The sequence below is a fragment of the Melanerpes formicivorus genome, unplaced genomic scaffold (assembly GCF_026170545.1).
Source record: "Melanerpes formicivorus ecotype bairdi unplaced genomic scaffold, bMelFor1.0.p_v2 SCAF_8, whole genome shotgun sequence".
Taxonomy (NCBI): domain Eukaryota; kingdom Metazoa; phylum Chordata; class Aves; order Piciformes; family Picidae; genus Melanerpes; species Melanerpes formicivorus.
The window spans coordinates 7,639,685-7,667,348 of NW_027142360.1; the positions used below are offsets into that span (position 1 = coordinate 7,639,685).

The following is a 27,664-nucleotide window of genomic DNA, read 5'->3' on the forward strand; positions in this document are numbered from 1 at the left end:
AAAGCCACTGGAACATATGTGTGTATGTTTGTGTAAAAATTACACAACTTGTATCTGTTTCACAGAGAAACCTATTGCCAAAAGCTTTTCTTTCCATAAACTAAATTGTCAAAAGACAAAATGTTTCTGAAGTGGATGATTTCCTGGATGGTTGTTCCCTATAGCCCATTTTTCAGAGCTCCCTTTTGCTTTTGAACAGAATCGCCATCAGTCCGAGAGTTATGCATCTTGGTTTAGTGAATATTTAACCAATTTTGGATTTTAACATAGCGAGATCTGTCAGGCTTGAGTATGTGCTGTATGACTGCAAACTAGAATTTCACCTGTTTCTGTGTTTGGAATCAGTCCAACATGGATGGAACAGCCAAAGATACCAAGGACAATAATCTCTGTTAAGTGGGATGAGTTCTGGGAAACAGGGAGACAGCACACCTGTATTACGTTCGTCATGCATTTATGGCCTGACACAGAATAATCTATTGGCATGATGCAGTTCAGTCAGGAACAAAGACCCTTGACCATGAAAGACCCTGATTTTTCAAATGAGTCTTGCACTAAATTTGCATCACTACAACTAACAGCAGTGCCTGCTATTAGTCCTGCCAAAATCCTCTCTTCAGACCTCAACAAGTTCTTTAAAAAAGCAAGCACAAATCAGTCGAACCTGAACCTCCCTTATGCTTCATCCCCATGGCATTCTTCTTTCTGCATTGCAGTGTTTCTTTTGCTTAGAAGTTGCTCAGCTTTCAGCTGCCCACATTGCTTTCACAGGCAGTGCTGTACAACGACCGCTCTGTCCTGGAGAATCACCACGCTGCTGCTGCCTGGAACCTTTTCATGTCAAGGCCAGAGTACAACTTCTTGGTCAACCTCGACCACGTGGAGTTCAAGCATTTCCGCTTCCTTGTCATTGAGGCAATTTTGGCTACTGACCTGAAGAAACATTTTGATTTTGTTGCCAAATTCAATGCCAAGGTAAGAAAATGTCTTCAACTTTCTGGTAGATAGAAAAGATGGTGTGGGGCTTGCTAGTGCCACAGTGAAGGGCTGGAAAGGCTGCTGTGTTGCTCTTTCTTCTGAAGGTTATTTTGGCTGCTATTCTGTTGAATATTAATCTAGCTCTTCTGTTATTTTTTGCTTAAATATAGTGGCACAGCTTCTTTTCTTATATAGGTTCAGGGTTTTAATTCAAAAAGTGATTTAAGGCTAAAGATATTGTGGATATTATCCCACTTACAGCCTGCTTTTCAACATTTTTTTCTTGTTCACTGACACCTTAGACCTATTAGCAAAGGTGTCCAGCTCTGGGCCCCTCAGTTCAAAAAGGACAGGGAGCTGCTTGAAAGAGTCCAGCACAGAGCCACAAAGATGATGAAGAGAGTGGACCATCTCCTGGCTGAGGAAAGGCTGAGGGAGCTGAGTCTCTTTAGCTCAGAGAAGAGGAGCCTGAGGAGTGACCTCATTCATAGTATCATAGTATCAGTCAGGGTTGGAAAGGACTACAAGGATCATCTAGTTTCAACCCCCCTGCCATGGGCAGGGACACCCCACACTAGATCAGGCTGGCCTCATCCAGCCTGGTCTTAAACACCTCCAGGGACGGCGCCCCTACCACCTCCCTGGACACCCATTCCAGTGCTTCACCACTCTCATGGTGAAGAACTTCCTCCACACATCCAGCCTGAATCTCCCCACCTCCAGCTTCATTCCATTCCCCCTAGTCCTATCACTACCAGATATCCTGAGAAGTCCCTCCCCAGCCTTCTTGTAGGCCCCCTTCAGATACTGGAAGGCCACAATTAGGTCACCTCATGCTTATAAAGATGTGGAGGACAGAGCCAGGCTTTCTTTTTACATATCACTCTACAGCTCATTGTAAATTCCAGCCTTGGATTAGGTTACCTGCTTACACTTGGGATTTTGTTACATAGCTAAGTATCCTCTAAGATAGTCAAGGACAGAACTTCCTCTTTGGATGCATTCTTTTAGCCAGGATTGCTGTCATGGTTTTCCTTCTTCTGCCTTTTAGGTAAATGATGATGTTGGAATTGACTGGACTAATGAGAACGACCGCTTGCTGGTTTGCCAAATGTGCATAAAGCTGGCTGACATAAACGGGCCTGCAAAATGCAAGGATTTGCATCTGCAGTGGACAGAAGGCATTGTCAATGAGTTTTATGAACAGGTAAATAAATTCATGTCCAAAATGGTATCTGCTGGTTTTATGTCCTGAATCACAGAAATCGGGGCTGAGAGGGATGGCTGGTTACACTAGTCCATCATTTAGCTGGATCAGTGACAGTCCATTTGTCATTGAAGCTTCTGATGAGTCCTTAAATCCCATCTGATGATAGAATTTTTACAGGCTTAAATGTTCCAGTCTGGCACTGTTCTTACAGTGGTTGTGGCAAACAACTTTTGCTTTCCTCCTTTCTTTTTTCTTTTGATTTCTTTCTTCTGTTGGAAGTCATCATTTCTCTCTTTCAGGTTTCTTTAGTGCAAACTATCTATTCTTACTCTCATCTTTTCCTTTCAAGACATCAGCTGGCTTTCATTACTCTCTTCTGCAGCCACTCTAGATGGACACAACAGACCAGAGGAATTTAGAGTTCTCTCTGGGCCACATCTCTGTTCACACATGCAGAATCTTACTGTTACAGCCACGTCCAGTGCATAGGCTTTTAGTTTATCACACACTGACCATATCTGCTCCCTACACATTGATCCTGACTCGTACTTATTTTTTAAGACAACACTTTCAGAAGGTTGTCAATACAACTGCACTAATTATGCAAGGCTTAGCTGATGGTAGCACGTAGAAGGAGGACAGCCACTGATTCATTTACAAAGAACTGGGAATACAGCCAGGCGCTGGTCCTCTACTGCCAGGTGTAAGGGAGCCTTTAATTGAACCTTTTCTCATTATAAACTATTTAGCCCTGCTGAGTACAAGAAACAGGACTTTTCCCACACAATTTCTCCATTTCCTGAGTGGGAACATATTCTGAATGTGCTGGTTAGAGTAAATTCCACATATCCTGGTTTTTTTGAGAGGGAGCAAGAGAGCGAAATCACTGAACCAGACACCCCAAAGATGTCTCAGAGAGGCTGTGCAGTAACTCAAAGTCACAGACTTATCCTTTTTAAAGCCTTTTCATCATCCCTTAAATTTACTGTACTTACAGGTTTGAAAACAAAACAGCAACAAACAAAACAAACAAAAAACAACCACAGGATTTCCTGCTGTAGCTGCCTTCTGTAGTATGTAAAGAAAGAGGGAAAGGGACAAAATTCAGACACTGACTTGTAGCTCCTTCATTTATTTCAAATCTCCAGAGGAATAGAAAGAACAGCAGCCTTCAAATATATTTCATATATAGTTAGTTCCATTTTTCTTTTTATTTTTGGTTGTGTTACAGAGTGCAAGTCTGTGATGACACCAATCAACCTTCATTTCCCATGTTGTTCTCCTTATTTGTTTTCATTACAACTCTCCCAACAAATAGTATTTAATTCTGGTGATGATCATAGCTTGTGCAGACAAAACCTGTTAATGAGGTCTATGATATGACTCTCCTTTGATCCAACATAATTAATGTCAGAGGGCACTAATTGCTCCAGTACATTAATATCATCAAAGTGTTGGATAGTGAGCTCTGAATCAAGCCTGGGAGGAACATTTGTGGGAGGATACCATGTTAGAAACCTGGGTAATTTTCCATTGCTCAGAAAGGTGTGCTGCTAATGTTTTCAGGCTCTTGGAAGCTGCTGCAAAGGACTGTTGGAGATTATCTTTCTTACAATCCTGTAATGAAAAATAAAAATAGAGATTTATCTTCTCTGCAAGATTTGATTCAGAATAACACATCTGTTACCTTTGCTACTGGCATTCCTTTTGGCACAGAGATTGTGGACAAACGTATTGACACTCTCGGCTTGCGAATTCCAAGAGGTCAGGGGATATTAATACTAAGATGCTAGAGGTTTGGGGGATTGGTTTTGTTTTAACAGACCATGTGTGTTCACTGGACTGAGAAACCAGTGTGCCCCAGTGGATTTCCTGGTTTGTTGGATTTTTGCACGGCATGAATTGCCATGCTGACAGGATACTGATGGAATTGGAAACAGATAATGTTTTCTTCCTAGGACTTATTTTTGACATTAAGGAGGACAAGCCAGGTTCTCGGTTATTTAACCTGGGTTAGGATCTGACTTTCTGCTAAAAGACATCTATCAAATCATTTTCACCTTGCTTTTGATTCTATTTTTTAATTTTTTTCTGAGAAGGGAAAAACCTTAGCTTTCTCACTTCTAAAAAGGAGAATTTTCTGGGAAGCTTGATTTTCCCTAGAATTATTATCAAAAAGCATACATATTTCAACCTGTGAAAGTAATGAAATATTTCATGAATTTCCCTTAATAAACTCCAATTCCCGTGAAGAATTTAACTCCATTATAAATAAATAAAATCCCTTATTAAAACTGTGCTGCATAGAAACATTCAAAATCCTGTGTCATACAAAAGAAACATTGCACTCTGTTTCTTTTTCTTCTCCCCACATGCATACTTAGTTGAAGACAGGTTAGACATATTAAAAAGAATCAAGAAACACAGTGCAAAGTATTTCATATGATAAATCACATTGCAATGGAACTGTAGAATAGAATCATAGAATCGCAGAATCAGTCAGGGTTGGAAAGGACCACAAGGATCATCCAGTTCCAGCCCCTTCTGCCATGGGCAGGGACACCTCACACTAGGTCAAGCTGGCCAGAGCCTCATCCAGCCTGGTCTTAAACACCTCCAGGGACGGGGCCTCGGCCACCTCCCCGGACAACCCACTCCAGGGCTTCACTGCTCTCACGGTGAAGAACTTCCTCTTCACATCCATTCTGAATCTCCCCACTTCCCGGCTTCATTCCATTCCCCTTAGTCTTATCACTACCTGAGATCCTAAGAAGTCCCTCCCCAGCCTTCTTGTAGCCCCCTTCAAATACTGGAAGGCCACAATCAGGTCACCTTAGAGCCTTCTTTTCTCCAGACTGAACAGCCCCAACTCTTTCAGTCTACCCTCATAGGAGAGGTGCTCCAGCCTTCTGATCATCCTCGTGGCCCTTCTCTGGAAACCTTCCAGCATGTCCATTTCCCTCTTTTAATAGGGACTCCAGAACTGGAGGCAGTACTCCAGGTGGGGTCTCACCAGAGCTGAGTAGAGGGGGAGAACCTGAAAAAAGAACTAGTAACCATTTCAACAGTCAGCTTTCTTCCTGCTACTGACATCTCACAACCAGGCAGTCTCAGATGGGTTACTGTAAAGAGCAAACTCTTTCTAATTTCCTTGCTATTTCCACACATTTTGTTAACATTAATATTTTACATTTAATATTTGAATATAACATTTCAAGGTAGGTTATAATTAAAAGTAACAAAACAAAGCACAAAGAAATAAACATTTGTAGTACATTTAACTTTTGTTCTTGGTCCTCCCTGATACCAACAGGATGTTGAGCAGATACAGTTCATGACTTTTGCAGAATTCAGATTACAGGGAGATCACAGAATGGTAGGGGGTGGAAGGGACCTCAAAAGATAGTCCAAGACCCCTGCCAGAGCGGGATCACCTAGAGTAGGTCACACAAGTATGCATCCAGGCAGATTTAGGATGTCTTCTGTCACCCTCACAGTGAAAAATTTTTCCTTGTGTTCACTTGGAACCTCCTCTGCTTCAGCTTGCACCCATTGCCCCTTGTCCTGTCATTGGACATCACTAAGCAGACATCCTGCTTAGTCATGTCATTGGACCTCACTGGCTCCATCCTCCTGACACTCACCCTTCACATCTTTATAAACATGAATGAGGTCACCCCTCAGTCTCCTCCAAGCTAAAGAGCCCCAGCTCCCTCAGCCTTTCCTCAGAAGGAAGATGTTCCACTCTCATATGTATTTGGGCAGTCTTTAAATTTGGGCAATGATGGAATTTGAAAATATATGTCCAAATTCTAATCTTTATTCTCAAATATAGACCTCTGTATTATATTAAGACATTCATTTACATATGAGGCTTTGTTAGGGGAATTACCATTCAGTCTTTACATATCAGCTAAAAAGCTCATTGATATCCCCAGAATTTTTGCTGTGATAAGAATGAGTATATCAGACTTGGTTCTGCAAAAAGGTTTTGCTTCTTTTATACCATGAGAGGAGGGAGGAAAAAGTCTTCCTATACCTCCACTCTTAACTTCTTTCCCCAAGAAAAGCTAGCAAAAAGTTTTATGGGAAAGATTTGCTGCTTCTGAGTAACTCATGATTTCATAAGGATCATTCTAGTAGTCCTAGGAAACAAATACAACCCAAAGGTAATAAGACTTCTCCATATTTTGTAGACTGAGGAGAAAATTAATCAGAAAACTACTTCAATGAGACAACCCTTGCCTGTAGAAGTATAGTCTTGCTGCCTGCAAACAGGTGGCTGACTGCAAGGTTGTTTTGAGCTAACAGAATGAATTTTTGTAAATAACGTCTAAGGGAAGTGGAGGGGAGAGGAGGAGAGGGGAAAGGAATCATCTTCAGATTTTCACACTCACAGTGCTAAGTACAGGACAAGGAGAGTGGACATCATTTTGCACTAACACCCTTGTTAAATTCACTCTTGGTTGTGGGTCCTCTCGGAAGAAAAGAGCTGTAGCTTTGATTAACTATTTGATCGTAGCAATGTCACGCTGACATGCTATGGAGGAAGCATTTGAGTTGAATCATTTCTCTTTCATCATTTTTAATAGGCTTGATATTCATTGCTCCTTTCTGTGACATGGTTTTGTTTCATTTACTTCAGAGAAATTACCACTATTTTTCATATCCAGGGTGATGAAGAGGCTAGCCTGGGCTTGCCGATCAGTCCTTTCATGGATCGCTCTGCTCCTCAGCTGGCACACCTCCAGGAATCTTTCATCACTCACATTGTGGGACCACTATGTAACTCCTATGACTCAGCTGGGCTAATGCCAGGGAAATGGATAGAAGATAGTGATGAGTCAGGAGACACTGATGAACACGAAGAGGAAGAAACAGCAGAAATGGAAACTTGTGAAAATGCAGAATCCAGTAAGTTGTTTGCACTTAGTTTTTCAACTAAACAAGTTCCCTGTTGTGACCACAACTAAGCAGCCACATTATAAAAGCATTGAGACCGTGAGCTCAACAGGTTCAATATGGACCTCCCCAGGGTTGCAGTTATTCAGTGCTGTCCTTGGTGAAGCTGGCAGGTAGCCAGTTACGTTGGTAATGAAGACATTCCAAGGTCTTACAGGTCATTAGAAATGCATACCTATGATCAACAAGATTGTGGATGTTCTAAACTTTCTCAATATGACAAAACAAAAGGTTGAGATCTGAGATGCATAGACTCTAAGACTTGTGTTAAAAAATGGTGAAGATCTTCTTGATAAAAATGCCTTTTAGGCAGGTGGAAATGTAGTTGTGGCAGAAAACATCCTGATAATTCACTAAAGCAATAGAGTCAGATTTAAGAGTTAGAAAACCTTAAGTTAGCTAACAATTGCAGGCACATGTAATTCTGATGCATCTGTAAGAATTACACAGGCTCAGTCTTCAGTGATTCAGACCAATTTTAACACTACTGCAAGTGCTTGCTGGTAGCTGCAGAACACAGCAAGATGTGGGGTCACCCGGGAAACCCAGGAGAAAATGTCCTGCTGCGGCATTGGCAGGGCAGAGGCTTCTTATTAGTGCTAAACCTGAAGGTTTCCTACAGGGAGCCAAGGGTTTTCTAATGAAGGATTGAGTTGGATTTCGTCTGTTGCTCAGTGAAAAGCTCTTTGTTTCCAATTCAAAAGCTTCAAGGGCTAAACGTTTTGGATCCTGACACAGGCATACTTCAGGCAACCTGCAAATACTAATCCACGCAAATTTATTTTGTACAAAACATTCTTCTACGTCACCTTCTCTAAAGGGGGAAGAAAAAATCAGCAGTTCTCTTTGAAGGAGTTATTATTTCAGTTCCGTGACTACCACTGCCGCTGTTAATGACCAGGGAAAATTGTCAAGCTTTGTACTGTTAAGGAGTTAACAGTCTGTGCTGAACAGACTGCACTGGCACAGGCAAAACCCGTGCTTCAATCAGCCAAACACTTGTAGCGCGACTCTGTCAGGAGCCATGAGAACTACCAGTGGGAAAAACATTTTATAGGATAACAGCAGGGAACTGATGCTTCAAAAAGACAAGCAAGCTCTCTGACAATATTTTGCTATGTGACAGCTACTTCAGCGGTCAGACTCCGCTGCCAAAGAGATTTTGTACAAAGTCTTTGAGGTCATCTCCACCATGATGCTGGAGCAGTAATCTCTGACTTTGAAAAGAAAACACAGGGAGGGATTGTCTCCTCTGATTGCTAGTACTTGCTTATTCATTATCCTTTTACAGCTCAGACCAGAAATAATTGTGGATACAACCACGTCAGGATTGGGTTTTTTTATAGGAAAATCAGCAGGGATTTATTGTGAGCAGGGAGGAGACACAGAATTAAATGTATTGTAATGGAGTAGGTCAATCATGGTCTTTAAGTACTTGATTTAAAAAAAATTACCAGAAACAGCTCAGCAACGTGTTTCATACATGCTTGTTCAAGCACTAGATGTCTCTGTGAGCTGCATAGTCAGGGACAACCTGAAGCCGATAATAGGATGAAGCTGGCGCTCAAAATCTGAAGGAACCCAGTTTGCTTTCACAGAGATCTGGAGAGGCAAAGCATTCTGAATTTGAAGACTGTTTGAGTTTTGTGGGGTTTAAAAATCTCTTGGTGAAGTTCCTGTATGTCATATACACCCTGACTGCTTCCTATACCTTTAGTTCCTTTTCCTTCGCTTACAGAAAATAGTACACTAATGTCACACGGTATTTTACAGAAAAGAAGAAGTTCAAGAGGAGAAAAATCTACTGTCAGATCACTCAGCACCTGCTTCAGAACCATAAAATGTGGAAGAAAGTAATTGAAGATGAGGAGAGGTTAGCCGGGACAGAGAAGCAAGGCACAGAGCAATCCACGCTGTATCAATCTTCAGAACAAATCCAGGCCATCAGGGAAGAGGAGGAGGAGAAAGGGAAGCCCAAGAGTGATAAAGAGGAGAGCACAACTCTAGAACCAAACCAATGACAATATTCACAGCAGTATTTTAAGACAGAGTGACTCGTGCACAAACTCTTTCTCAAGCCAGCACAGCATTTAGACACAACACTGTAGAAGTATGGGATAATGCGCCTACAGCTGTTTAATTTGTTTCTCTTTCCTTTTTATGGTGAGGTACATTGTTTAAACTCCTGTGCTCAAGGAAGCTTTCACACTGCGACACCGGCTTTTACAGACTTTCCTTAGAGAGATTTGGGGTGGGTGGAATTATATAAATATATATAAATATATATATATATAGCCAGGGTTATTGGCTATGCACTTCAGCAAAATACATTTAATGATATATTATGGTCACTGTGATATTTACAGATGAGAGCTAAGGAAATGCTGTTTCTAAAGCACATTTGCAATTAGCAGTAAGGTACCAGTTAAGTAGCTTTTTCTCTTGTTGCTGAGGGATAAAAGTTCCATAGCTTTACATGAATGCTGATACATCCTGCCAACATACATGTGTGTGAGGGCGTGTGTGCAAGTGTGAGTGGATGTGATGTAATACAGCAGAGTTGGAGTTCTTATTACACTAGGTGTAGCACGTCTGAATACACAACAACAAACCGAAGGCCAGAAACCATTTTAAGGAGCTTTGCATTCCCCATAGCCCTCCAGGTCACAGTTGGCACTCTAGCTGCATGCAGCAGCCTATCAGCAGGGGCCATGGTGGCGTGGGCTGCTGGCTTGGCCCCATCTGGCTGTGCAGGGTTTTCCGCCTTCTCCTCTTTCTCCTTCTCCTCTGCACTTCCCAAACTGCTGGCAAAAGGGATGTGCCAAGCAATTTATTTCCCCAAGGGAGTTACAAGGGACTTTGTGGCATGCTGGTATGTCCCCCTTGAGAGGACTTGTCCCTCTGTATACTTCTGGGTGTGTGAACGGCTGTGAGGGGCAGTGTGTGCATTTGGGCAGGAGAGAGCAGAGAGCAAATGTGTGTACGTACGCAGAAACCAGAGACACGCTGTCATCTTCCTAATCTAACCTTATGCCTCTGTGCATCAGTGGCCAATTTAAGAATCATTTAAGAATGAAGCTAAACTACATCTCTTGAAAGCAAAAGAAAGGGAGTATGGGGGCCATGCCCTTCCTCAGAGCAAAAGGCAAATGATGCATTAGGAGCAGCGTGGGGGACAGGTGCCAATGCTGTGTTGGCTGAAAACTTGTACACCTCAGCAACCACTCACATGAGCTTCAGAGAACTTGGGTTTGAGTGCGAGATGCTGAATGAGAGCAGTTTGTTGCTGGCATTCTGCTTCGAAGCAGCATGTTCGTTCCCACCAATATTATTTTTTTTTTGTTTCCTTTTATTTTTAAGATAAAGGAAAAGATCAGGCCTGTAAGAGCAGATTTTTTGGATTTGGGTTTTTTTTTTTGTTGTTGTTCTGTTTCTTTTCTCCGTTGTTTACGCTGTGAGCCAAATGTCTATTTAAAAAGGTTGGATATTCACTTTCCATATTTTATTTCACGATATTATATTTGTCAATGATTAGCTATCTAGATGTAAATATGGTAAAAAAAAAATTTTATGGGTTCCTGTAGATAATGATATCTTTAAGAAAAAAAAAAAAATGAAAAGGAGAAAAAAAAAAAAAAGAAAAGAAAAAGAAGAAAAAGGGAAAGTTTGTTTTTTGTAAAGCTAATTTTAAAAGAAAAAAAAAAGAAATAAATACAAGACCATTTTTATACAGAGTAGCCATTTCCACACCCAACAAATGCAGTCTTGAGTGATTTGTGTAGACCCTTCTGTGAAGCCAGTGGTCTACAGGATCGGGGCTTGAAATTATTGATGCTCTTAAGGACTGGCAGCACCAACCAGTAGCACACAATTTAAGTTTTGTTCCCACAAGAATAATTTTATATATATATATATAAAGTTCAGTAACTCTCAAAAATCATTTCACTATGTATGCTTTCTATCTTTTGATCCTGCAGCCACTCGCCAAGAAGAGGCTGGCTTGTGTGAGTAAGAACGCTTGTGAAAGGAAGAGTTTGTAGGAGAAGTCCCTTTCTATATTAAATTTCTGACACTGCATCCATCACTTGTTGCTATTGTTACACTTTCACCATATTTCATGATCCTATTGATAAACCTCCCCAAAAACGTTGGAAAACATTCTCTGTCAAAGCCAATCAGTACATGTGGTAAGTGTGGTATCACTTCAGAGTTTCTTTTTGCTTTGCATTTCCTTTAAGAGGGAGCTTTTGCTGGAAAACAGCATTTTGGTTTCTTACAAGTTGCCTCTGCCTGGCATCATCCCATTCTCCTATTAACAGCAGAGAAGATGTGTTTGCCTTTCATCAGAGTTACTCTGGAGCGTAGCTCTGAATGCTTTTCTCAACAGAAACGGTGTTTTTCGAAGCAAAGGTCCAAACTGCACTGTTATTTCAAAGGGAAAGGACATAGCAAAATTCATTCAAAAGAAAAAAAAGGCTTATCACCAGGATCTCAGCAAGTCTCCTCCAATACCAGCTTGCAGTGTTTTCTCATCTCTTTGCTCACTTTGGTTAATCATTTCATTTGGGGTTTTCTTGTACGAGTGATATGCACACCTTACAGCATCAGAAGAATTTAATGTGCCTCGTTCTGTCCTTCAAAAATTAAACTTACAGAGATGCTTTAAAATGCCAAATCTGCAAGCACTTTCTTCTCCATTCATGATCACTGGATTATCTTTCTTTTGTATTAATTTTTATATTGCTTTTGCTAGTAGGAAAAACAATTAAATAAGAAGTTAGTGCTGAAAGTGTTAGTGGGTGCCCAGGTGTTAAAAGTGCAAAAAAAAAGTGCTTTTTAGATTTTTTATTTACTTTTTGCCAACATTTTAGCCCCTTCTTTCTTCTTTCCCTTAGGAATGCCCCAGACAGTAGAATGCAGCATGGAGAAGTAAGGATCTTGCCAATTGTGCATTAGTCAGCGGCACAGCCAGTGAAGACCGCACAGCCTGTGCCCCAGTCTGTGTGTGTTTGCACCCAGTGCTGTGCCCATGCTGCTGATCTGTGAGCTGAATAGATGAGGAGTAGCTGTCAATTTGGGCACTCAGCAACCTGAACCCTACCAGCTTTTAGTGGGACTTGGGATTTTAGAGAACTTTTGTTGGTTTTCAAAATGAACCTCTGAAAATTTGGCCAAAAGTATAAGGCAGCATAAGCTTTGTGGTCGGTCCCAGGTGTTAATGAAGTACTTGTGCAAAGTCTCATTAATTATCTGGCACATCCTGCTTGGTCTGTGTGGTGTGATCCTATGCTGATGACAGTGAGGGCTTTGATGTTGTTGAAGATAAATGTAAATTTGAGTCCACCCTGTTACAGACTTGCAGTAGGCATAGTCAGATGTGTCAGTCACTGTGAGCCTGAACAAACAGTCATGCCTAAGGCTGAGATCCAGAGTAGGCACAAGGCACTTGACCAGCAAATAACCCCAGAGAGATGCACCAGCTGATACAAGTCAGCACAGATTTGCTGTGGTTCATTCTAGAGCTGAGCCGTTTCATAGACATACTGTGCAGTAGGGTCAGAGGGCAGCAGTGAGAGTCTGGCTTGCTTTCTTTGAAAGAGGAGGCTTTTGGAAAACTTCTAATTCATTAAAAAACTAATAATTGCTATTACTTCTGTAAGTGCTGTTATGTTTGAGACGTTCCAGCATTCTGTGTTTAAGCAAGAAAAGTTTCCATTTGAGTGTGAAAGGTTCTTGAGCTGTGGGATGAGTGGAAGATTAAATTGAGACATATGCATACCCAGAGAGGAGAACATGCCTCTCCCAGGTCTGTTGAAAGCACCACAGCTGAGCAGCAGGCATGGAGGGTTACTTGCTCTTCCAAGTCTTGGGCCTGAACATTGCCCTGAGAGCCCTCAGGCCCAGAGCTATAAGTGCATCACTGGTGTTAATTAGTTCTTGAGTTGGTGGGGTTGTATATATGCAAGGAGAAAGCCAAACTTGCAATTCATAGGAAAAGATATTGGAGTCCAATATGAAACAGAATTTATGCAACACATTTAATTTTCTTTCAAAATCAAATGTAGCCCCACTTCAGTGTGGAGTTTCCAGAGTGTAAATTACAAGCTGATGTTGCAGCATTAGTCAAAATGGTGACAGCATTCAAGAGAAGTTAATAGTTCCCATTATCTAGGGGGAAGGAGTGAAGGAGTCTTCTTCTTGGTTTTCTTTTTCTTTTATTTTCATATTTTTCATGTGAATCAACAAATAACAGTGTTCAGGCCTCCTGAAGGAAATGCATGTTAATTGTTTTGGAGCAGATGAGGGAATAATTGGAATTAGATGACAACTGTCTTAAGCAATCACTGGAAGAGCTAGCAAAAAAATACTGATTCTATGAGGCAAACTTTGAATTAGAGCAAGACAGCACCACTGCGTTTGAGAGCAACTTGGTATGATAAATCTTTCTTTGAATTTCATCAATAAATCTTTCTTTGGATTTCATCACTTCCATTTAGCAAAACAACATTCCTCTGGAGGTAAATCAAAGCAGGATTATAGCCCCTGCTGTGGTAGTTATTGAATCCCAGTGTTGGAGGGAGCAGCGCGAGAGTTATCCTCCATTTACATCCTAATTATGATTTATTCAGAGGCCATTAGTGGGATTTTCAAGGCAGGCAGGTGTTCTCTTGGTGAAAAACACATCACTCCTCCTCAGTAGGATGCAGACATCGCCTACGTGAGAATCTGCCCGAATTCTTAGGATAATACAAGCTCCTCAGGAGTCTGTGGGCAGAAAAGTGTGTGAGTGTTTCTGCAGGGTCCGTGTTCACAATCACAAAAGGGGGCAAAAGCTTGAGCTAGTTAACAAGACTTCTTTGATAAAATTCAAACAACACTAAGCATTTTGCAGTTTGAAAGCTTGCCAACGTCACTTGAGGTCTATGCAAAAGCTAGCCCAAGTGCTTGCACGTGTAAAACAGTTCCCTCTGGAAGGTGATGAGTTCAGGGAGAAACCAACTGGCCTTGATCGTGGTCTGTTGAGCTGAGAGGTATAGTAAACCAAGAAGAGTTTTTGGCTAAAGTAGTTTAATTCTCCCTCATTAAAGAAAACTTTGCTTGGCGCTAATACTGATTTCAGTGAAGCTTTTTAGGTGGCTAGTCCATCCCAGCTGTTTCTTACTTCCAAAGCCATGCTTGTGGTATGTCCAAGGTGTGGAAGTGGGGCACCATATGAGACTTGTTCTGCTATGGAGGAAATATGGGATCTGTTTGCACCAAGGAGCACCACTGAAGTCTGCAGTTGAGGAAGGTGGTGTATCCACAGCAGTGAATTCGATAGGCAAGTCCAAATTTCTTTTTCTTGTCCATGGGGAAGCATAAGAGCAAGTATAAAGGGCTCTTCCTCAGCTGCAGACCATGTGTGCTTTTATGACTCAGTTCTCTTGTCTGGATTCAAAACCTGTAGAAATCAGATCAAATAAGCACAACACATCACGTGCTGTGGTCCCATTGAGGCAGATGAGTCTTAGCTTGGTTTTGCTCTGGCTTGCAGAGGGAGTTGTGCCTGCACCACTGGCCTGTATACGGCATGGAGTCCTGGGCAGCATGGCACGCAGGGAGGAACTGGTGAGAAGTAAAGAACAAATGCCAGATCTCAGAGGGCTGTAGTCCAAGTAGCTGGAGAAATAAGATACGAGTCATATAATCCAACTCCATACCCGCCCTGCTGTGGTTTCCTCACAGCAACATCCTGCAGGCAGTGGACTTAGATGCTCTGCTTCCCAGTGCCGTCTTCCTTTACTGCAGCGAACACTTACAAACAATTAATGTGAACTAGCAATTGTTCTTTTCTTTAAAATACTGATTTAGAGAAGAATTCATTTTGGGAGTTTCATTGTTGGTTGTTTTTTCTCTCCTGGCCCTAGATGTTTTGCCCCCATGCTTTCATAAAAAACAAACAAACAAAGGGACTTGTAGTCTGCTCAGAGAGAAAAGAGTTAGGGGTTTGCTTATCTGTGTGCATACAAATTTTAAGTAGGAAGCCTGTTGCCTATTAAAGTTATCTTCCCAAAATTCCCCTCTGATTCTGACACACGATGAAAATCTGTTACCTGAATGCAAACTCTTCATTTTGAGGTGGTTATAAACCTTAACCTGAGGTGGCATCGTAAGCGATCAGAGTTAGTAACTGCTGTGTGGTGTTGATGGCATTTTTAATATTTCAACCATGGCAGCATAGATTTGGTCATTACTTTCCTAGAGTTGTCTTTGTTTCTTTATTTTTTCCCTTGGAGTAATCCATTTAAGATGTTTGCATCACAGAAAGTAATTTCAGTTCCCTTTTTCAGAAGCTGTGACTCTTGCAGTGGGTTGTGTTTGTTTAACAGGTTAACATTTTCGCTGATGGGTGGCAGGGTTCTGGGTTATTTTTCTTGTTGGCATTTTTGGTAGAAGGATATCTAGGAGATTTTCCAAGAAAACCACATTTTGTAACTTTTGCCTCTGGCTGTGGAAGTGGTAACATCCAAAAATATTTGTTTTCCAATGGAGTTTGGCCATCTGGGTTACAATATGCAACTATGTGTAGCACATAGGTGTGACTTAAAAAATATATATAAATAAAATCCCTTTTTGGTGAAAGTAATCAAGAAATGAATCCAGCAAGGTCAAGACCCTCCCTGAATGACCATTTTTGGTCTGTTGATACGACTGAAGCGTTTGACCCTCCTCATGTCAAATGTCAAGTCATAGAGGTTTTGCATTTTCAAGTTCGCAAAAGGCCAACCTAAAGGGGGTTTTACTTCAGAAAACACTGAAGAATTTGGCCACCTTACCTCCTGTTCTATGAGGTTTGCCTTTTGGCTTGGGACCTCAAGGTCCTGAGCCTTGGACAGAATTACTTTACAATGCTCATTCAGGCTCAGCTCTAGTAGCAGGTTTTCACAAGTCAGCCGTGTACTTCAAAATTAAACCCTCCTTAACTTTTTTCACTTCAGAAGGTGAGAGAAAGATTGGGGGGGGGGGGGGGTGGAGGGAGGGGGGGAATGTCATTTTATATGGCTCTGTTTGAAAAGGGTTTTGTGTACCTTTCTAATTCTTTTAAAGCAATATTTTAAGAACTAACTGCCAGCCAAAGTGGCAATGCAGAGAAGTGCCATCTTGTTTAGGATTTGTACACGCCAGTTTTTAACACAGTGTTCTTTTCACTAAGTACTACATGCATTAATTTATATTTATATATTGTTGGTATTGTTGTAACCAAGCTTCTCCTTTCTAAACACTTCAGGAACAAGGCCTTGTATTTTTAGGTGATTTTCATAAACAGAATATTTCCTTTTCCTTTCACTAGTATCTTGCACTCCGATACATGTAGCAATACTTAATATATTCTCTTCACAAGTATTTGTTAAGTGATTTAGTTAATGGTTGATAAATGTTTTGTACAAAATAGATTCTGTACAGAAAAAAAAAAAAAATCTTTTAGATAAACATTATTTATTTTTACTGTTTTGTAAGTTAGACACTCTAATGAAGCTCCTTTTTTGCCAGAATTTCTGGAAGTGCCTCTTGTTAAAATGTATTATACGGTAAATATGTATTCAAAATGATTAGAAATACTTGTCACAAAATGAACAATGTGGATGTTGCAATGTGAAGACAAATGTACAACATAAATAGAATTCTGTGGTATCCTGCTTGCTGTGTTTCTTTTTTCCTTTATTGGACAAATTTATTTTTGGTATCCAGTTTTCTGCTTAAGCACCAGACTGCAAATGACCTGTAGCCTCTTCATGCTCTGATTGAAATCTAGTAAAGCTGGTATGTATTGAGTTACCATTTTACCTGTCAGCCCTTGCTTAGTACATGTTCATGACCCATGCTCACCTTTATTGGTATCTCATTACCTGCAATTTAGAGTGCAGGTTTCTGCTGGTCTGTTTCAGGTCACTAATAAATCTCATGTTAAGTTCCATGTGACTGAACCAATCTTTGAATGGCCTCTTCATAAACATCCTTCTTTAATGCTGACCAATATTTCAATGTCCATCACCTGTGTACTTTTGAATCCAATTAATACAGACCGTAAGGATTCAGTGCGGTCTGTATTACACAGCACTCTTCAGCCATAGTAATGCAGGGTGACTAATGCTTCCAGAAAAAAATGCAATGTGTTACCTTAACCTTATTAATCACAGAAATAATCTGCTGAAGTGGGACATCAGAGGTCTTTTCCAAGTTAATGATCCTGTGATTCTATATTCTAGTTCTGGGCCCCTCAGTTTAAGAAGGACATCGAGACACTTGAATGTGTCCAGAGAAGGGCAACAAGGCTGGGGAGAGGCCTTGAGCACAAGCCCTGTGAGGAGAGGCTGAGGGAGCTGGGATTGTTTAGCCTGGAGAAGAGGAGGCTCAGGGGTGACCTCATTGCTGTCTACTACTACCTGAAAGGTGGTTGTAGCCAGGAAGGGGTTAGTCTCTTCTCCCAGGCAACCAGCACCAGAACAAGGGGACACAGTCTCAAGCTGCAAAAGGGGAAGTTTAGGCTTGAGGTGAGGAGAAAGTTCTTCACCGAGAGAGTCATTCGTCATTGGAATGGGCTGCCCAGGGAGGTGGTGGAGTCACCGTCCCTGGAGGTATTCAAGAGGAGATTGGACGTGGCACTTGGTGCCATGGTCTAGTCATGAGGTCTTTGGTGACAGGTTGGACTCGATGATCCTCGAGGTCTCTTCAAACCTTGGCGATACAGTGATACTGTGATACCTGTTGGTTGTTGGGGGTTTTTCCCCATCTCTGATTGAAACCCATTTTGTGACAATTATGTTGGTAATTATGCTGTCATTCTTCAATGAAGACTTTGCTAGTCTAGTATGTGGGCTAGGATTGACATCTAGCTGCATTTTTTTGTTACTTGCTCAGTGTTTATAATTTTGTGAAAGTGTCTTATACTGTCCAAAATTTTCCCCATTTTTAAGGTTTTGTTACCTACTTTCATCAAAGATCTGGAGAGCTCATTAACCACCTCATTTGAAATGGCTGCATATAAATTATCTCTATCAACTGGGTGTTGAAAGTGCCTGTCCTTATAACTTAAAAGTTCCTTAATTTCAAAATTAGAATAGAATAGAATAGAATAGAATAGAATAGAATAGAATAGAATAGAATAGAATAGAATAGAATAGAATAGAATAGAATAGACCAGGTTGGAAGAGACCTTCAAGATCATCGCGTCCAACCTATCATCCAACACAACCTAATCAACTAACCCATGTAACCAAGCACCCTGTCAAGTCTCCTCCTGAACACCTCCAGTGATGGCAACTCCACCACCTCCCTGGGCAGCCCATTCCAATGGGCAATCACTCTCTCTGTGTAAAACTTCCTCCTGACATCCAGCCTGAACCTCCCCTGGCGCAGCCTGAGACTGTGTCCTCTTGTTCTGGTGCTGGTTGCCTGGGAGAAGAGACCAACCTCTGCCTGTCTACGGAAAAGCATCAGATACATATCAGACTGTTGATTTTCAAGTCCCACAAGTTTATTTGTCTTAAGCTCTGAATTTGTTTGGCTTAAGCTCTGTGTGGCAAAAATGTAAGGAGATTTGCACCAGGCAGTGATTAGAAATAATACAAAAATAAAATATGGTTATTCCTAGTCTAAAGAAACTTCTTATAAGCCTGAAGCTGGTCTGTCCCAAGCACTTAGTAGCTCCATAGCATGGAATTATTTGATCCAGAGATTTGCAGCTGCCCACAGAGAAGCAAACAAGTGGAGTAGTGAATTAAACCTCTTTTCCTTCAATTCTCTTTTTCACAAAGTGTAGGCACTACCAAGGTAAAGAATGTATTTGTCTTTGAAAAACACCAAACTCTCTCTGGAGCTCTTCAAACAGCAAGAGGTTCCCATGGGAAGTGATGAGCAATAAAGCACAGAGCGGAGGCAGTCAATCAGCTAATGAGACCACACAAAAACATGGCTCTCCTGGGGTTCTGGTAAAACATAAAGGAGGCCATGATGCACAATCAGTAGCAGCTCAATTAAATGTTGCGTTTTCTGGGTGTTCAAATTACTCTCAATTGCCCAGGCAAATCCACTTGCCTAAAACTACTTACTTTTGTTTCACTAAAAATAGTTATCTCAGAGAGTTCTTGGCACTGTGTTTCGCAATACTTCCTTTAATGTTTCTTCAGCTGGTGCGAGGTCTTGAGCACAAGCCCTATGAGGAGAGGCTGAGGGAGCCGGGATTGTTTAGCCTGGAGAAGAGGAGGCTCAGGGGTAACCTCATTGCCATCTACAACTACCTGAAAGGTGGCTGTAGCCAGGTGGGGGTTGGTCTCTTCTCCCAGGCAACCAGCACCAGAACAAGGGGACACAGTCTCAAGCTGCACCAGGGGAAGTTCAGGCTCGAGATGAGGAGAAAGTTCTTCACCGAGAGAGTCATTCATCATTGGAATGTGCTGCCCAGGGAGGTGGTGGAGTCACCATCGCTGGAGGTGTTCAAGAGGAGACTGGACGTGGCACTTGGTGCCGTGATCTAGTCATGGGGTCTGTGGTGACAGGTTGAATAGGGCAGCAAAGGACTTTGGCAGATGCATGACTTCCTGGTGCGACCCTGACTAATGGGGGCTGTACCTCTTGTGTAGCCACAATACAAGGGAGATTTTTAGCCACTCCACAGTCTTACAGGTTGAGGACTGAGTGTCCTACCATAGTGATAAAAAATCCTCCAGGGACTAGAAGTGCAGGGAGAGGCAGAGTATATTGCAGTTATTGCTATTCCATCCTGTTATCCCTCAATCTCTGTAAAACCAGACAGCACAGTCTGTTCTACTCCTTTCTCCCTTCTCCCTGGTCCTGGGACAGTGGCTGTTACCTCTTTTGCATTGTGAGGGAATTTGCAGCCTTCTGCAGCTAATTTCTTCTTGTGCAATTTTGGCCTAGCATGGGGAGGGGGACATTTAAGCCTGGTAGGCCTGTCCTGGGTTGGGGGCAGGTTTTGGCAGGTTTTGGCCTAGTGAGGCTTTGTACGCCCAGGTATAGATTGAGCCAAGGCTGGTTGTGATTTGTGTATCTATTTCCTTTGTGCCTATATAGCTTTTGTGGGTTTTTGGTTTTGTTTTTTCATAAATGGCATTTTTCATTTAACCTCCAATTCTGTGCAAGTGTTTTTATTTACTCTTTTGGGGGAAAGTACTTTCTGTCCTTTTGCCCTGGGCAGCTCATGGCTCAATTGAGGACACACACTGGGATCCTAAAAAGCTGGCATGCTGAGAATGGAACTGTCAAAGCCAGCTACTTTGTGGAACAGCTTCACAGCCAAGGGGTGATACTAACATTGCATTCATTCATGAGCTATAGGGCAAAACCAATAAAATGCAAGTTTAAACTTTTACCCAAGGTTTTGATGGCTAGTCATTAAGTTACCTGGGGTAGTCACAGTTGTGATGGTTTGGAAGTCTAATACAGATAAAAGGCTGCTGCAACATCTGCAACCAGGAAATACAAAGCAGAAATCTGCTGCTTGATCTGTGTGATGGCTTCATTTGCAGTGACTTTTGTTGTTGTTGCCGGTAAATTACTTCACAATCTTCTGCTCATGGTGATTGTTTATGACTGTGCTTGCCAAAGGCATCACATTCTACAAATTCAACACCTCCTGTGTGATCAACTCTTCTGTTAAATTCTTTACACCTTGTTTTTCCATGTTTCTAGCCAAAATCTTTTGGTTGAAACCTACTTCAAAGAATGTATCTGCATTACAGAAAATGCTGTGGGGTTTTATTAAGATTAATGCTATTAATCCCTGGTGGCTGGACAAATTCCAGCTTCTCTTATTACATTCTTCTAAATTAAAATTCTCCCCAGAGATCCAGTGGGTACAAATGCCCTGAAGAGATATGTCACTGGGGTTGCTCTTTCATCCTTCTTGTCATACCCCCTCAGTGCTGGATTTCACAGGAGTGACTGGGATCTTTGACAGTGTGCTATATAAGTATAGAATAGATTCATCAAATCATAGAAGGGTTTGGTTTGGAAGAGCTCCTTAAAGGTTCTTTGATCTAGATCTGGACATCCTTAGTTCAACTAGTTCAATCCTCAGGTCTGCAATTCTCATGGCAATCTCTGAGTGCTTCTAACAGCCAAAGTATTATTTGTTTCTGCTTCATTGATGGGAAGAATGAGTTTCTAAGGTTTGTTCTGACAGTAAGTTTCTTACTAATTTCACAGAATCACGGAACATTATGGGTTGGAAGAGACCTTGAAAGATCATCCCGTCCAATCCCCCCGCCAGAGCAGGAACACCTAGAGTTGGTCACACAGGAACATGTCAGGCAGGTTTTGAATGCCTCCAGAGAAGGAGACTTCACAACCTCTCTGGGCAGCCTGCTCCAGTGTTTTGTCACCCTCACAGCCAAAAATGTCTTGCCTGATGTTCACTTGGAACCTCCTCTGCTCCAGCTTGCACCCATTGTCCCTTGTCCTATCATTGGACATCATTGAGCAGAGCCTGGCTCTGTCTCCCTGTCATTGCCCTTTGCATCTTTATAAACATGAACAAAGTCACCACTCAGTCTCCTCCAAGCTAAAGAGCCCCAGCTCACTCAGCCTTTGCTCATAAGGGAGATGTTTCACTCCATCATCTTTGTGACTCTGTGCTGGACTCTCTCAAGCAGTTCCCTGAGGTCTTTCTTGAACTGAGGGGCCCAGAACTGGACACAATATTCCAGACATGGCCTCACCAGGGCAGAGTTTACAATTTGTATCAAGTGTGTTCTCAGGACTGGCCACAAAAAGAAAACTAATATCAAGAAATAATGAATCCATAGGAAGAGAGTAGACAGTGAAACTGAATTGCTTTTAGTTGCCTAAATGTCTTCGCTGTACCTTCTTATCATTGACTCTACATTACATATTAAACAAAGAATTGAAGCTCGGAGAGGGGGAGGTTTGTTTGTGGGTTTTTTGACATTATTAAAGTTAAATTGTACTAAAGTTGAAGTACTCTGAGATGTTTCTTTGAAAGAAACAGCTGCCTGTAAGATGCCATTCTTTATTTTGGCAGCTGCATTTCCAGGCTCAGTAGTGTTGGGATACCTTGGGCATCTCTGAGTTCTTCCTAAATTCTGCACAAGCTTCCTGCATGACCTTCAGCAAACATGAATGGTTCAATTCCTCTCCTTTAAATGTGAGTATTACTGCTTAGCCATCTCTCTTGGTCTAGTCTGTGGCATCTTCACATCTGTGCTGAGCTCTCCAGGGATTTAGGAGATAATTGCGGTAGGAAACCTCTGGGCCACAAGCAGTTGCTGCTGTGACTGGCTCTACTCCTCTGTGAGTTGTTTCAGGAAGAGCAGAGCAGCTGAGGGTTGAAGTCTTTACATGACAGCATAAATAATAAAGGAGCCAAGTGTCAGTCTGAGTAGCTGAGGGCTCAGACCAAGAGTTTATACATATCTTTGCTTTACAACACACTGTTAAGGCTTGGGAATATGTTCTCTTGTGGACCATACAGATCATGTCAGTTCAGATTTTAAGGAGGTGTGGTCTAACAAAATCCCATTTATACATTTTGGTTTTCTTATTGTGAAATAGTCAGTCACTATTTTCCTCCTCTCAGATAAATGTTTTTTTTGCAGCTGGTATGTGTGTATTTTGATTTCAGTGTAAAGTTTATCTGTACATTTATGATTTAAATAAGTCTCCTAGAATTTGGGGGGAGACAGTTAAGGCATTTACAAAGGAAAATGTTTCATGCTGCTGAACACTGAGCACAGTTTTTGAGCTTTTACAAGGTTAATATTTGTTCACAAAATGTGCTTGAAGAAAAAGCAGGCAGTTCCCTGCAGCTACACCTCAGAGATCTGTCATTGTTGGATAGTTTAAAGACAAAGCAGCTGGCTTGTTAATGTATCGACACATCTATGAATCAAGATTACTTTTGTCACAGCTATTCACTACACTAGACCAGGCTTTGTAAATGTAATTAATTTAACCCTGTGCTTTAGAAATGAAGGTGGTCTGGCTTCTAATTTCCTGTAACTAATACAAAGTAGGAATGCAAAGAAAATAGAAACAGACCTCAAGGAACAGGCGTTAGTCTGGTTCTTTGTCCTGTAGCTACTTTAAAGGCTTGGTTTCAATTATAGAGTAAGTATATATAAGTAAGCAATTTCTTTTAGGCCTATGGGAAAGCAAAACCTTTATTGTCTGATTGACTGTCTGTCAAAGTTCCAGGGACTTTTTGTGTCATTGTGCTTGGGACATGCCTGTGGGAGGCACTGAAAAGTGACACGCAAGAGGCCACATGTCCTGTGTTGGAACTGGTGGTGATTTGTTTCCCCTGTTTCAGTTCATGTTAGTAAATTCTAGTAGATGATGTACTGCATTATCTTTCCATGTGAAACCCATGGCCTGGAGGCCTGGGAGGCTAATAAATTCCTGCCTGGAGGAGACTTCTTTCTCTGCCAGATGAACTCACTGAGTTTTAGTGAGGATCTGGCATCCATTTTCTCTGAGCGTCTGGAAAACTATTGTAAAGCAGGACATAAAATAAGAGTGTTTCTGAGGAACAGCTGTAACTAGCTAATAAAGGAGTGGTGATGCTCTTCTGGAAGGTGTAAGAAAACTCCCTAGTGAAAAATGCCTTCTCCCATGGTGGTTTGCGTACAGTTCCAGTTAAGATATTATCTGCACTTAGAAAGAAGTCATAGAAGGTTCTATAAAGAAATTCCAGGAAAAATCCAACTATGATGGAAAGCTGATGCTGAGGTTTCACAAGGACCCAAACATCCAGGCAAGATGAGGTTGCACTAAGAAGTGTGAGCCTCATACTTCAAAGCATTGCTTCATTTTAAACTGCATAAAATCATTCTTTAGCATTTCCCTCTAAGGGTAGAACACCATGCCCTGGTGTTCACTGATATTATTTGTAGCATGATAAGGTCTTGGAGGATTATGTGAAAGGGAGTTATATAAAGAATTCATGATTCTGAACATGAGTTTCTCCTCTGTGAATTGGCAGCATGGTGAAGGCCACCAGTGGCAGAATAACTGGTGCTTGTGTCAGAAATCACTGAGGATGACAAGGTCAGCCACAAAGATTAAAGGTCAGGCAAAACTAGCACAGATCCCACATTGTGTACATTCAGTTTTCCTAATAATTGAAGGAAACAAGCTGGAAGCTGCTCTCTGAAACAGGCTGAAAGAACTCATAATCACTAATTCTCCTAGTTGCTAATTCTGGAGGGCTATTAGGCACCCTGCTATCTCTCAGAAGAGGAAAAGAGAGATTCCCAAGTCTCCAAACCCACCAAGTAAGAATATAAGACACATGAATTACATGCAATGGAATAAAGTTCCGGCCATATTAAGAACCCAAAATGGAGATATAATGAAGGAAGGGGTAACAATTTGTCTTAAATCTAGAAAAGTAGAAGCCTGTTCCGAGGCACTGTGTTTGGCATGGCACCGCTTTGAGTGCCAATGACGTTTTAGCTGCCATGGGAACATACTCTACCTCAGAGGCTGGGAGAGAACAAGATGGGGAAATGAAGAAGAATTTATGGGTTTAATACCGTCTCTGTTTATATAATTAAAGCTCACAGGTTAGTAGAAGACACAGGATTTATAGCCTCTCTCAGCTCAAACAACTGAACTGGGAACTAGTCACGTTCTTCACATTTGCACAAGCTTGCAAGTAAATGCTGGGTCAGCAAACACAGGCTGGGAATGAAGTCTGCAAAAGTTTCCTTTCATGGTAGTGAAGGACTTGACTGACTCTACCCTGCAATTCTATCTTTTAATGAGTCTTTTCATTCTGCTTTTACATCATGTAAGGGGACTTTACCCTGAGGCTTTTGGGGAGCAAGGTATAAAGGGAAGGAATCAGGGTCTGGATGGGAAAGTTTTGTCAATCACCTGCTCACCCTACATCCTGTCTTCTCCCACGTACACCTTGTTGTATTTTTAATGGGCCATTCTTCCTTGAAATCTTTCATTTCCTGGGAATAAGCAATTAAGGTCAGGACTTTTATTTTTTTTTCCTCCCCTCCACAAAGCTTTGTCACATGCCCCATCGAGCTCACAGCAAGTTAAAAAGAAAAATACCCCCGGGTGAGCTTAGATGCTCTTCAGGATTTCCAGCCAGGGCACCCGGCATCTTTGCTCTGCCTCTGTGCCTCATGTTCTAGAGTTCATAGGAGGGGAGAAAGGAAGAAGAAAGTGAGGAGGTGGGGGAGGAGGATGGGGGTGAAAAGAATATCAAGTGCTCAGGCGAAACAAGAAACCAAACAAGTTCCCCCACCCTTAGGCTTTTTCCTTTCTCTACCTCCAGTATAAAGATGTCCCACAGACAGGGTAATTTCTAAGAGGTCTTTTTTCCCCCCTCTAATTTCTCCTGCTTCTAAGCTGGGACTGGTGCCCATGCATGCATGTGTGGGAAGGCATAAGCCATAGAGGGAGCTTACCTACAAAATCTGGTAGGCACCATCTCTGGGGATCTCAGCTGCCAGGTAAGATTTGGCTTTTCTTCTTCTCTTTGTTGAGCTGCCATTCCAAGAGAATGTCTTTTAACTGGGTTCTGGGTTAAACAGTCTCTGTACTGCTTTCCTGTGTCCACCTATTCTAGCAAGTGCAGCTGCTGCGTCTGTGGGCTGACACACAATGAAAGCATGTCTAAGGAGGCTTACTGCAAAGTGGAGGAATTTCCAGTGGGGGAAGGACTATTTTTCACTGCCTGGAGTTTGAATGGGTGAAGGGGCACTTTGGGAACTGCCTGAGAGTGTCTCAGCCTGCCGTATGCATGCTCAGGAACCGGCTCATCCTTGGACCTGACCATCAGGGATAGTCCCCCATGGGACTGTGAGCACCGCTGCCACCCAGGCTGTGTCATGGGTGAGTTATCTGGCGTGCGTTTGGTGGGATGGAAAGCAGAGCCACAGAGAGGGCTCCTGCACCCCAGCCAGCTGCAGCCAGGAATGTGAGAAGGGTTCAAAGCTCCAGCTATGAGCCCCAGTGATGGACAGGAGAAAGGTGTAAGAATGGCCAGCAGCTCTTTGGGCAAAGCATCACCCACCTAGACTTGCTCAGGTATTGTAGGTGTGACGAAGCTCAACTGGTGTGCTGCATTGTATGGCTATAAACTCTTCAGAAGGGATAGGCAAGGACAGAGAGGTGCTGGGGTAGCCCTGCATTTAGGCAGCGTTACAATGAGCTTAATGATGGTGACAATAGGGCTGAGTGTTTATCAGTAAGAATCAGAGGGAAGACCAACAAGGCAGATATTGTGGTGGAATTTTGTTATGGACCACCCAACCAGGATAAAGAGGCAGATGAAATATTCTACAAGTAGCTGGGAGAAGTCTCACAATCTCTAGTCCTGGTTCTTGTGGGGCGCTTCAGCTTACCAGGTGTCAACAGGAAATAGAGTACAGTAGAGAGGAAACAGTCTAGAAGTTTCCTGGAATGTGTGGAAGATGACTTCTTGACACAGCTGATGAGGGAGCCAACTAGGGAAGGCATCCTACTTGACCCATTGTTTATGAACAGAGAAGGACTTGTGGGTGATGTGATGGTGGAGGCTGTCTTGGACACAGCAGTCACAAAATTATTAGAGTTTTTGATTCTTGGAGAAGGAAGGGAAGTAATAGAACTGCCACCTTGGACCTTCAGAGGGCTGACTTCAGTCTGTTTGGGGGGCCTCATTGACAGTTCCTTGGGAGGCAGCCCTGAAGGGCAGAGGTGTCTGGGAAGGTTGGATATTCTGCAAGAAGGAGCTCCTGAAGTTGCAGGAACAGGCTGTCCCCATGTGCTGAAAGATGAGTGGGTAGGAAAGACCACCCTGGCTTAATAGGAAGCTTTGAATGGAACTCAGGGAAAAAGACAGAGCTTGTGGTCTTTGGAAGAAAGGTCAGGCCACTCAGAAAGTTATGCAGGGAGAAAATTAGAAAAGCCAAAGCCTGGGTAGAATTAATATGGCTACCACTGTAAAAGACAATAAAAAATCTTTCTATAAATTAGCAACAAAAAGAGGACTAAGGAGAGACTTTGGGGGAAATGTAGTGACCAAGGATGAGGAAAAGGCCCAGTCTTTAACAGTAAGCCAAGTTGTCTCTGAGTGCACCACCTCCTGAGCCAGAAGACAGGGACAGGAAGCAGGATGAAGCCCTCATAATCCAAGGGAAGGAAGACTCTACAGAGGAATCAAGTGAGCTGAGGAAGTCATACAAGGTTCAACAAGGCCAAGTGCCAGGTCCTGCACCAGGTCACAACAACCCCATGAAACACTACAGGCTTGGGGAAGAGTGGCTGGAAAGCTGTGCAGCAGAAAAGGACCTGAGGGTATTGGTTGACAGACAGCTGATCTTGAGCCAGCAGTGTGCTCAGGTGTCCAAAAAGGCCAACAGCATCCTGGCTGGTATCAGAAATAGTGTGGCCAGCAGGACTAGGGAAGTGTTTGTCACCCTCTGATCAGCACTGGTGAGGCTGCACCTCGAATACAGTGTTCAGTTTCAAGCTCCTCACTGCAAGGAGGACATT

At 42.2% G+C, this 27,664-nt stretch overlaps 2 protein-coding genes and 1 long non-coding RNA gene across 4 annotated transcripts in view; 2 read left to right on the top strand and 1 right to left on the bottom strand.

Annotated features, from left to right (window-relative positions):
- PDE3A (phosphodiesterase 3A) overlaps positions 1-16,136 on the top strand; it is a 279,933-nt gene extending 263,797 nt beyond the window's left edge. Inside the window, 4 exon segments of the mRNA XM_068141913.1 lie at positions 772-975; positions 2,030-2,185; positions 6,862-7,102; positions 8,924-16,136. Of these exon segments, the coding sequence (XP_067998014.1) occupies positions 772-975; positions 2,030-2,185; positions 6,862-7,102; positions 8,924-9,171 (849 nt within the window). The 3' untranslated portion in view covers positions 9,172-16,136.
- On the bottom strand, positions 3,282-25,837 carry LOC137442849 (uncharacterized). Of its 2 annotated transcripts, none has more exons than XR_010987782.1 (3): positions 25,594-25,837; positions 5,021-5,225; positions 3,282-3,805 (listed from the first exon to the last, which is right to left on the bottom strand). It is a non-coding gene; the product is annotated as an uncharacterized lncRNA (long non-coding RNA). The 2 variants fall into 2 exon arrangements; XR_010987781.1 differs by having other exon boundaries at positions 5,021-5,237.
- Positions 25,250-27,664, top strand: part of SLCO1C1 (solute carrier organic anion transporter family member 1C1) — a 34,817-nt gene continuing 32,402 nt past the window's right edge. The window contains exon 1 of the mRNA XM_068141914.1: positions 25,250-25,638. Within this exon, the coding sequence (XP_067998015.1) occupies positions 25,554-25,638 (85 nt within the window). The 5' untranslated portion in view covers positions 25,250-25,553. The remainder of the gene's footprint in view (positions 25,639-27,664) is intronic.